Below are 12,088 nucleotides of genomic sequence, written 5' to 3' on the forward strand. Positions count from 1 at the left end.
GCCTGCGCCCTATGGAGGTCTTTGCATATTGATGACGATGATGACGACGATGTTGCCTCTTGGTCTGTCTCCATAACTTCGCCTGTATCTTTCGCCATCTCTTTCTCTTTTCCTTTTAGGCTTTCCCCATGTTCCAACTAGTTATTGTTAAGCCTTGCCCCAGCCCCAGACCCAGTCAAAGGTGACATGAGGAATGCGCATGGCGCTTTAAACGGACGCTCATGAAACTGGGACACATACAGTAGACAAACGAAGCTCAGCTTTAATTATGTATCGTTTGACATGTACTTTGTCCAGTTTTGAAGTAACTTTATATTTACCAAACGGCATTGCAATCCTTAACAACCGTTCGAAACTACGACAGCTTTTCAATTTGAAGAACATAAACATTTTGTAAAGCTTCCATCTTAAGAGTTTTTGGAAAATAATGAACTGAAAGCTAAAGAAATAAATTCGATGTTCGTTTTATAATTGAGTTATTCAATAAATGAGAATATGTGATTTACAAAGATAAAATATAAATTGATCATGTTTATACTTTTTAATTGGGAGTCACAGCACTAGACACATATCAATTAGTAACTACAAACACACACAATGATTAAAATAAATCATACGTACTCAATGAAAGATAAGAAAGTGATGAGTAAATCTTTGTTTTTAACCCCCTCGAGTGTAAGATACACCCAAGATATGAGTATCTAAAAGTTAATCTAAAAATAAATCTATATAAGTATCTTCCTCGATATTTCGTTAAAGAATAACAACAAATGAGCGTTACTGGCAATTTCAAGCTAAATGAAGGGGTATCTAAAAAGAAATCATACTCGAAATTTTGTTGTATTATAATCAAAATAAAGTGGCCATCAGATTCAGTTGTCATTCGGCATTTACATGTACCACAATTGTTCACCTCTCGCCCGGCGTTGCTATCAACTCCAGTTCGCGATACTATTGGCGAAACAAAACCAACTGCGACATCATATTTATGCCTGCATATATCTGAATAGCACGTTGATTTATTTCTGGGTGTGTCCATTTGCCGTGTTCAAATATTATTTATAAAATACATACACATAAAACACAATTGTATATGGCAAATGGAATAAATGCAGAAATGAAAAACCTGCACAACTGAAATAGCAAACACCAACAACAATAACAACAACAACAACATAAACGCATACAGAACTCAACATTAAATTTACGTGCCAATAAAATAAACAAGCGTCGAGTATTTTGGTGACTCGCCAGTTGAAATACCAAGCATGGGCAGGACCCATATATATCTGACGGCTCGCATAGAATTGGGGGGTTGAGGGTCGGGGGGCTTGTTGGTTTTCGAGCGTTGGGTGTAGGATGTAGGCGGCACAGGAAGAGCCAGCGACAGACACACACACACACACACTCACACACACAAACACACCAGCACACACAGACACACAATGGCACTTCATGCATGCATAAATCGCGCGAATTTTTCACGTTGGTCGCGTTGATTGTATAGCAAAAATAACCGAGTGAAGTGGCTGCTTGTTGTTGTTCTTGTTGTTGTTATTTCAAAGGCGGGGCTGCCACTGCTGGACTTAGAAGTGGATGGAGGGGAGGTTGAGGGTGGGGAGGGGCTAGGAGTTAGCACAGACACATTGTCACAAAAACAACAAATGCGACGCGCATTTTATATAAATTTTAAATACAATTTGCTATTGAGCCTCCCCGCCAAACAACAGCGGAGAGACAACAACAACAACAACGACGACAACACAAACAAACACATCAACAGCAGCAGAGACAACGAGTGGAAAGAGTTGCAATATCCGAGTTAGACAGCGCACAACTGTCGAGTAATTGGAAATGTGTATTGTTTTGAAATATCAAATGTACTGGTACTTGCTGCAGGTATATACACATTCATTTATATCATTTATATATACACTTATAGATGTTTGTGTTGATATGTATATGGAAAGCAGTGCTTAATAGGTGTACCAAGCTTTTGGCAGCAGCTATTAAATATTGCACATAGAAAAGTGCAAATTCCAAATTGAAGATTGACAAAATATTTATAGATTTGTAGCCCGATTCTTTGAAAAATAGAAAGGAAACAATTATGCATTTATTGTTGTCCAACTATGCAGGATCACTCGCAGTCTCAGATAATTTTTAACATAATGTTTCCATAAGATGTGACAAGACTAAATCTTTAAATGTCTACACAAAAAGAAAACAAAATGAAATACTACTGTCATCATCTGTGGTAATACGCACTTAGCACTTGAAAATACATTGAATATCCTTAAACAGACCAGACAGCTGTACAGCGATATAGCTCGACAATCTATCAACGGTTAACCCTCTTCACAGCATCAATCACACAACTGCAACACACGTTACATGTCCAGCAAGGCTACTCATGTATGCCAAGCCTGTTAAGCCTTCTTTATGAACCGTCCAGTTCTATTCTTTTCCCCCAATTGCACAATCCCCAGTCGCCTCTAATCTATTAAAACCCACATGAGCGAAATTAACCAAAAACTGGACAGTAAACAAAAGACGTGAGAGGCGTGGGGGGCGGGCAAGGGGGAATCCCCCAAGATTGTTTTTTGGAGTGATGAATGCATTTTCACATTTCCACATTTCCACTTTGGTAGACGCAAATGGAAAATAATAATGGGGACCCTGCACGCCTCGATGCGAGCCGCAGATAAGTTTCATAAATTAAATACCCGGGTACTGAGCATATTAGCGTAAAATTGCAGACAACCCTTCGCAGCAGAAATCTCATTACAATTTCAACGCGATCAGACAAAGCAGCAGCAAGCAGAAGAAGAACAAGAAACAAAACGCAGCGACGACAGCAGCGGAAACCCCGCTGATGAAATGGATTTTTATCCCAAAACAGGACATGGGGCACCAGCGAGAAAGCAAAGATAGACAAAGCGAACAACAGAGAAGCACAGAGACATAGAGAGAGGGAGATAGATAGAATGGGCATAGAGAATTATGAAAAAAAGCAGGAAAACCCGCAGCAAAAGCGTCAACAGCCCAAAAAAAAAAATTACATATATATAAATTTAAAAAAAAAAAATCACAACATCAGCAAAAGTGGAACCCTTGTTGGGAGGCAGGCTGAGGGTGATGGTCCACGGCGCGTAAAAAATGCAAATCCCAAGTCAAAGCTTAGTGCCGAAGCTCTGCACGTGGCAACCTGGCAACATACGTGCCCCGCTCCCCAGTAGCTCCAGTGCCCCCTCATACATATATGAGTAATGGCAAAAATAAAACAGAAAAAAAGATGGATGAAGCAAAGAAAAGTCTACGCAGGAATGGCATTTCAAAACGTATGTCCTGGCATAATGCAACGAGTCAGTTGGCCTGGTCAGTTGTTGTTGTTGTTGTTGTTCTTGTTGCTGTTGTTGGAAGGAGGCAAATTCAATAAAAATACCCGCTAGAGGGTATGAGATAGACAAGAGTCTGCTGCTGTGTGTGCGGAAAAAATGCTGCCATTGGAGTTGGAGTTGAATTGTAGATGAGAAAGTGTGTGCGAGTGTGTGTGTGTGTGTGTGTGTGTGTGGCTGGGTGTATGGGTAGATGCCTAGTTGTATGTGGATTGCATGGCGCTAGCGGATCAATGACGCAAGTGCGTTGAAGTGTAGTGCAAACAATGGAAAAAAGGCATCAGCAAATAGATATAGTACTACTCGAATGTATGTGGAACATATTTGAATTCTGTATAGCACTCACTCGTACCCATGTGAGTGCTGGTTTTTTGGAGGGAAATACACACATTCATAGAAACTATAATATTATGTGATACAGTCACCGATGACTCCTCTATACCCAGAATATATCGCATTATTATGCAAAAACATATTGATAAGCTACTTAAAAATAAATATATTTAAGACTATCAAATGATTATCTTTGAAACTGCCACCAAAATACATTAATCTGATACCTAAATTTTTATATTTTTTCAAACGTTAAATATCCATTACAAAAATATGAATGTAATTGTGAAAAGGTTGCGATTTTAAGGTAAGCAATGTCTCAGCTATTCGCATTCAGGGAACTGATCCCTAAACCAGATGTCAGCTTTCATTGCCATTGCTGGCTGATTAAAAGACGCTGTCCTCCATGGGCCAAGCACCTATAGAAAATCATTCGAGAAGCCACTAAAAACCATTACAACAACAAGGCACATAGCCATTAGTCTTAGTAGCGGGTAAGCGGACCGGCAACAGGAACAGCATCAGGACGTGGACCTGGACTAGGACTAGAATCAGTAACAAGAGCACTAAACAGCCGTCAAAATCATTGCCATTAAGCTGGGACTGGGCACACTGCGAACAATAGCAAAGACGTCACAAAGAAGCCGCCTCCTGACCAGCTGTGGTGGTCAACTGTCCGCCTTAACCCGTCAACCGCATGCCAGAGAGTTGAGCGCGGAAAAAAAGACCATGCCAGAATTGCTGTTCGAGAGTGCTTGCCTGCCTGACTGCTGGTCAACTCAAGTAGCTTGTGTGTCGTTTTAAACTCCTCTTTTTTTTTTTCTCCTGCTGTATTGTGCGCTGGTCGCTTGGGGAAACTTTGCTCTATTTCCGCCGTCTGGCTGATGTTTTGGCGGTTCGTTAGCGGTGCTGGACTGAAGTGGAAGGCGATGCCGGATCAGATGATGGCCAAGAGCAGCCAGCGATTGCGAGTGTATGCGTCTGTCGGTTGGCTTATGCGACTCGCGCCATCCTGTGCGCCTTTGTGCCGACATTTTGCATGCAAAGCGAAAATGTTGTCGCTGTTTAATGTCAAGCGATGACGGTGTTTTTTGCTTTGCTTTCAGTTTTTTTTTTTTTTTTTTTTTTTTTTTTGTTTTTGTGGCCAATGCCCATTGTTGACGCTGACCCCGATATCCCGTCTTCCAGCTGAATACTTGGCATGTTTGTCGCTGGCTAACTGCAGACAGTTTCATGCCCATTGCGTATTGGACGCGTCACGCCCACTCCACTCCGCCCGTCATTGGCCAGGGTCCGTCTCAGTTGATGCGCTGTCTTGATGGATTTGTCTGGTTAAGTGTCGGTTCGTCGACTTGCTGCAGTTGGCGTTGAAATGGTTTGAATTGGTTAGGTTTAGATTAGATAGATGGACAGGTTCATAGTTGTGATTCTTAATTTAAAAACAAACAATAGTTCACATTTGGAATAAAGATAACATGCATTTTTGAAGCATCTCTCAGTAATTTGTATACCATATTTGTTTTTATGAAACACAATATTATCTAAGGAAGGCAAGAAAATATTTAAATCCCAATTTTAAACATTTAAAAGAGCACAAGGTTTCATAAAATGTCAAACATAATATTCTACATGCCGAGTCTATTTGCAATGGCAATAAATTATTTAAAAAATTCCTCGCATATATCGAAATATTTTATTGATTGGGTTTGAGTTAGGTAACCCGAAAAGTTATTTATTTTTTGTTCGCCAACTGAACCAGGCAGCTGACTGGATTACACACTGAATATTCGTCTGGCATTGTCGATAACACTCAAACCGGGAAGCAACCCAATTTACTATATACACAACAAACATGTACTGGCACATACATCCCCCCCGAATCTCTGGGAGGTCGCTGCCAACTGCTAACTGCCGCGAGCTGCGAAATGTGAAATAAAAGAAAAAATCTTGGTACAAATGACAAGCTCAAATGGCTCAAATGTTTTTGTTTGCCATCATATTATATTTATGCAGTGTTTGCCTCTCATTCTACACGGTTCCGCCAGTTTCCTCTCACCAGTTCCCAGTTGCCCATTCTATGATATATGTATGCACATATATACGTTTATACATACATTTGCATGTATATATATTTTTTTTTAACTGCGCAAACAAAGTGCGGCTATTTTAAGGGGGTTGTGAGTTGAGTTGTGTTGAGTTGAGTACTCGTCCCTGGTATTTGTGACCACTCTTGGCTCGCCTAATGCTCGTTTTGGTTAATCAAGGCTCGAGATTTTAAATTGTATTTATCATTTGGGGGTAAATAGATTCTTTTTTTCTCGGCTTCTTGATGAGAATGCGTTTCGGCTGTTTGTGATCCCATTTCGCTTATTCGCTTTATTTACATTGGTTACCCAAATTGCATATATTTTGCAAACGGGACACTTTTTTGTCCGTTGTATTACGTAAATATTTAAATATGTAATATATAGAGAGGTGTATGAGTATATATCAACGACATGGCCCGTCCCCTCACCCAGCATAGCGCATCAACTTTATTATTAAATTTTTTTATATTTATTTTACTTTTTTCTCTTCCTCTTTTTTTTTTTTGCTGTGCAAGGGTTTATAAGCTTGTCAGCGTGTGTGTGAGTGTGGGTGTCCGTGTGTGTAACGCCCTTTTTTCGGACAGTGCATTTTTAATATAATTTTTCAGCCCCCCTCCATACTTCGTTGGCTCACACTTGGCGCCTCAGTTGCCGCGGCCACAATTTTTTTCCAGATTTGTATTTTTATTTTGGTCGCTTTTTGCCCACATCGCCCAGCTCCCACTAACCAGCAGCCTTGTTTGCAGTGGGCGTGTATATATTTTTTTCCTATATATGCCATGCGGAGTTCCGGGGGTTGGTCGCCGCCCATTGGCAACTGTCCGGTTTGCAGGTGGCCTCGCTGCATATGCGAAATGTTCGCAACGCTTTGTTTTTATATTTTTAATTTTTTGTTTTTGTTTTTTTATATTTTTTATTTTGCATTCACGCTGAGCGTGTGGGGGTTAAGCGAACGGTGGAGAAGGGGCGGAAAAGCCAGGCGTAATAAGCAGGCGGCGTTGTCACGCGTACCGTTGAAATTGTGGTTCGAGGATTGTTCCGCAACAAATAGGAAAAATACTTTCTGCCATATAAGCAAAAAGTATTTTTAATGAATTTTTATGCTGGGTGGAGTATTGTTTTTTAGTGTTTTTTAATTAAATAAAAATATATGTTTAAAATTGCATAATATTTTAATTGAAATGAAGTAGGCAAAAAAAAAAAAGAAGAAGATAAGTTCAGCCAAATGAGAGGATAAAACCAGACAATGGAATTTCGATATGGCTCATAATCCGGTGCGGATTTTAAGAGTTGCTATTCTGCGCACTTTGAGCCAATATAATTCTAGAATTTGTACTTATTATTCCTTTTGTTTATCAATTAAATTACTAATAATAATCTGTACTTCGAAACCCTTCTTTTAAAAGTAGAATTAAGATACCCACTTAATATTTAATATATATCCAAAGCTTAAGATTATGAAAGATTGTCTACATTCGAAACATTCAGTTTCGTTTAATATATTTTCAAACCAAATATCGTTCAACATTTTCCATCGAAAATTAACAATGTGGAGATGAATTTTATGCCCTGTCAGCCATAGGAAAGAAATTTGGTGATGCCTCAGTGCAATTTTAACACCAAAAAAATATATAGGAATTAATGGCAAGTTAATCTCTTAACTTGGTTATTTAAGGGCTGTGCTACTCCTAATCCAGTGCTACTCCTCGCTGCTCGAGTATTTAGAATACCATTCACCATCCAAGTTTTACTTGGACAATCCATTCTCAACTGGGCCGCACCACAAGGAAGGGCTGTTCTTTGCTGGGGCAGAGAAACTTCTCAAAGAGTTTCGGTAGGATATTGGGTCGTGGCTTCTGTTCATCTGGCAGAAGCATGCTGTTCCACAGCATGTTGGAGACGATCGCGTGCATACGCTGGCTAAAGTGAAAGCAGTCGTGGGAGAAGATGCGCCAATCGGTGTTGCCATTGGGCAACAAGGGCGTTGTCAGATTGGTGATCAGGGGATGGCCAATAATGGCGAAATCCTTGCGCTGAAATTCGGGCAGTCGTGCCACATCCAAATCCAGCTGCTGCCATCGCCGTATCGTGTCCATGCGCTGCTCCAGTTGCTCCCGACTGAGGCGATCGCTCATCAAGCAGTGGCAGGCAATACGATGCACTAGAAAGCATTCGAACGGCACCTGTTTCAGGTGGCTCATTGTGAGCGGCACATTGGGCACCGCTATCATATTGATGACCAGCCGGGGCACATTGTCGCGTAGTAGTCGAAAAGCTTGGCGCAGATCGCGGGCATGCTGATCGAGCAACGATTGTGGATCGGTCCAGTGGCACATGTCGGAGCAGACATCGTTGTTGCCCACGTACACGGTGAGCAGCTTCCAGTGACGCTGCATATCGACATGTGGATCTCGCTGCAGTAGATCGATTAGCACACGTGCCTGATAGAGCAAGTCATGGGACATGACCATGGGCTCGGCAATGCTCAGGCGTGATATCTTATGATTCACGACCAGACTGTGGCCAGTGGCATAGCCATAGAGCTGCGGATTGAATTCTTTCAGTATGTTGGGCAAGGTTAGAGTATTCCGCCAGTTGCCCATGCCGCCACCCGAAAAGCCCAGGCCCCGAAATTCGTTGATCACGTCGAGGGCACTATGCGACATAATGCCATTGCCAGCCGACAGTGAGTCACCAATGGCAGCTATGATGTCTATATCACCGGGCCGTAAACGCTCCACCGATATGGGCACAATGCGCGATCGTGTGTTGTTCAACGGGCAGGGAAACGGTACTTGACCAGGAATTGGAGTTTGCATTTTTCCCTCGCGTCTGCTGCTTTTGTAAAGCGCATCCATATCTTGTAGAGCCCAGTTGAGAGTCGTTGTCCGAGTTTGGATAAACAAATGGCGAAAATCTCGATCTATATTCGTGTACGCTGGCAAAGCTTTCGACATGGGTTCACGAACAGGTTTGTAGGCTTGGGCGTGTATTCCAATGCTGGCCAGCAGCTGATCGGAGCGATTTTGGCGGCGTATGCGATGAAGATGAGCAGCATTTGTTGTGATTACAAGTACCACAAGCACAAGGAGCCCAAATATGCTGGAACACATAGTTGGCAACTTGGTTATCTATTTATTAGAATCGATGACATTTACGGTATCCGTCATGTATTGTATATTAATTATGAAACGCAATGTTTTCTTAGGCTTAACGCTTTTTCGTTGTCTCACAGTTTGCACATTTATTAATAATATTTGTTATTTATTTTTCTTTTCTAGTTGTCCTTTGACTAGCAGCTGCACACTCTCGACCACGACTTCTTGACGCGTTCTCAATCGAAACGCAAATGCGTCGAGCGCTTAAATGCCGCTAGTTTGAATGGAACCTCAAACAAAATGAAGCGAACTCAGACAACAACATCTCGAACAACGAGTACTCCTCAAGCACTCATTTCTTCCATTAAAGGCAAAAACAAATCGCATGCCGGCTCACTAGGCTACACAGAACTTGACTTGAATGCGTTGACCGAGACACTGGCTATCATTAAAAAAAAAAAAAAAATATCACAAATGACAAAGCAGGCAACAACATCTCTAGTTGGGACAGACAGCTTGGGTTCAACCTATACACAAGTTCAAAGATATTGTCGAAAATATGATTAACAGCAACCCAAAACAAAATAATTACCTTGGTACGGCCGTAAACAACATTGATGCTACTACAACATGACAGACAACAATTAATGTTTTTAGACATTTATAAAAAAAATATAAGACTTATAAATAAATTATAACTACTTACGTCTATGTTTATTTGTGAAAACAGTGGCGTCGACTTTGGGTGACATTAGGGAAATATGTCTAATTCTGTATAATCTTTGACTTAAAGCCAAAGGAATTTTTTCCAACAAACTAATTGTTGATTCTTGATTAATATTCTAATATTAAAATGGAATTATCAACAAATTTCATGAATAGTAGAAAGTTCTTTACTTGAGAGTTACTCAAGATTTTGGGTTCTATTAAGACTTGATAACTTAAATAAATCGAACGATTAAAGATTTATACAAACAATATAAAGGGAAAACAGTTTAATGTGTAATTAAATTTCAATTTCAAGCCATAATATTAATAATTACGAAATGCACTTTGCTCATTAAATTGTGGTATTTAGCTTTCCTCTAATTATTCTGACTCTCAACAACAATCACAAAGTGTCAGTCATGTCATATATACATCTCTAAATGTTATCTACTTCATTTAATGTACTGTACTCCTCGATACCTTTATAAAAAGTGAGTAATTTGCGAGACCCCTTGTTGCGCCACTGTACCGGTTGTATTTGTTAGCTTAGATTCCATTGTGAGAGTTTACTGAATTGTTATGCATTCATTGAAGCCAAAGCTGAGCTACGAAAAGATCAACAACAAATATTTGCGTACTGAGCTCCAGTAACTTTGTACTATTGCTGTTAGTTGTTTTCCAGCCACTTAAAATATTAATAACTAATTGTTTGCTTAGATGTTTGTCAAAGGAACTCGAATCGAGTCGTAAGTGTCGGAGTCATGCAAAATGTAGCCTTTCTGTATAATCAGTATGTGTACTTGATATAGGTTATTGCCCACTAAAATAACAAAGTAATATTGCAATAACAAAATAATGTGAGGTGATCTAAAAATAAAGTCGTATAGTTGACTCGTAAAGCGAGAAACCAAGGCGTGTCACGGATAAATCTCGGCAACCAAAGAGGCTGAACTTCGGTGTGCAGGAATTTGTTATTTATTTTTGTTGTTTATTTCAGATAACTCGCAGTCGCTCTCGACTTCCGCACTAGATGATTCTCAGAAATGGTCTCTCCGCGCTGGGACACATCATGTGCTGCACCGGCTGTCGCCAAGCACGTACCTCGTGCAAATCCAATTTCTGCTGCATGCTATTCCACAGTGCGCTGGAAGCAATCGCATGGCCCCGTTGGCTGAAGTGCATGCAATCGTGCGAGAAGAATCTCATGTCCATCGCTCCATGCCTGATCACAATGCCCGTTAAATTGCTGAGCAAATCGTGCGTCACAATCACAAAATCATCGCGCCTGAACTCGGACAGAGCGGCCAGCTCAAGTGGCATGCGCTGCAGTTGCTGCACTACGTCCAGATATTGCGGCCGGAAGAGTCGAGTCATGCACGAGCATATTAACTGTAGGTTGCACTTGTCCGGAAATTGTGCGAGCAGGCGCAGAAATTCATGTATGTCCGGCAACAAAACCCAATTGATCATCAGTCTGGGCACATTATCGCGAAGCATGCTTAAGGCGCGATAGGCCTGCTGGCGTTGCAGATGCAGAAATTCGTCCGAATCGTCCCAGGAGCACAGCTCAAAGCAGATGTCATTCATGCCCACATTAATGGTCAACAGTTTCCAATGCTGTTGCATATTGACCTTTGGATCGCTTTGCAATCGCTCGATCAGCACCAGTGCCTGATATGGCAAATCACGTGTGATCAACATGGGCTCGGCCACATTGAACACAGATCGCTGTCTGTCTGCAACCAGGCCGTGCGTTGCATAGCCATACAACTGTGGATTGTACAGCTTCAGTATATTGGGCAGTGTGAGCGATGTGCGCCAGTTTCCAATGCCACCACCGCTAAAGCTCAGGCCTCGAAACTCGGAACTAACGTCAAAAAAACTCCGAGAGAGCAGTCCACTGCCAGCTGTTACCGAGTCTCCAAACGCTGCCACAATATCAATATCGCCAGGACGCAGCTGTGAGATGAGGCTGGGCGGCTCTGGTGATCGCCCTTGGCTCAGATTACAGGGAAAAGGTTGGTCCTCTGGCACTGGCTGCTGCAGCTTCCCTTCCGCTTTATTGCTGGCCATCATCTGATCCATGCCGGCCAACGCAATGTTAATCGACGCATTGCGTAGCACTAAGACAATGTTTCGATATTTTTCCAGATTCGTGTAGTACATGTGTCCGTTGCGCAGATCACCTAAGTTGAATGGGACGCTTTGTATGCCCAAGCGTGAGAGCATTTGGCCGGAGCGGTTCAATATGGGGGTCTCCAGTCGTGCAGCCGTTAAGGATAAGAGCTGCTGCGTGAACAGCACTAACTGAATGACAATCATGATTAACTATCGCCTCGAGTGCTAAACAGCTCGAATAATTTTGGGTGCTTCACGTAATTGAACTTGCTTTTATAGCGCAATTAGTTTATACTTCCTTTTTTTGGGGAGTCTAGCTGGTATTTATAATTTGCGTAAGATTTTA

General features: G+C 41.4%; 2 protein-coding genes across 2 annotated transcripts in view; both read right to left on the bottom strand.

Moving 5' to 3' along the window:
- LOC6561715 (neuroguidin) overlaps positions 1 to 12,088 on the bottom strand; it is a 49,086-nt gene that overhangs the window by 9,166 nt on the left and 27,832 nt on the right. The gene's annotated exons all lie outside the window — the stretch shown is intronic.
- On the bottom strand, positions 7,302 to 9,152 carry LOC6561714 (phospholipase B1, membrane-associated). The gene has a single exon (XM_001988177.2). The coding sequence runs from the start codon at positions 8,929 to 8,931 to the stop codon at positions 7,585 to 7,587; it is 1,347 nt and encodes a 448-aa protein (XP_001988213.1). The 5' UTR covers positions 8,932 to 9,152; the 3' UTR covers positions 7,302 to 7,584.

Source organism: Drosophila grimshawi, unplaced genomic scaffold (genome assembly GCF_018153295.1).
Source record: "Drosophila grimshawi isolate 15287-2541.00 unplaced genomic scaffold, ASM1815329v1 contig_1377, whole genome shotgun sequence".
In the NCBI taxonomy this organism is placed as follows: domain Eukaryota; kingdom Metazoa; phylum Arthropoda; class Insecta; order Diptera; family Drosophilidae; genus Drosophila; species Drosophila grimshawi.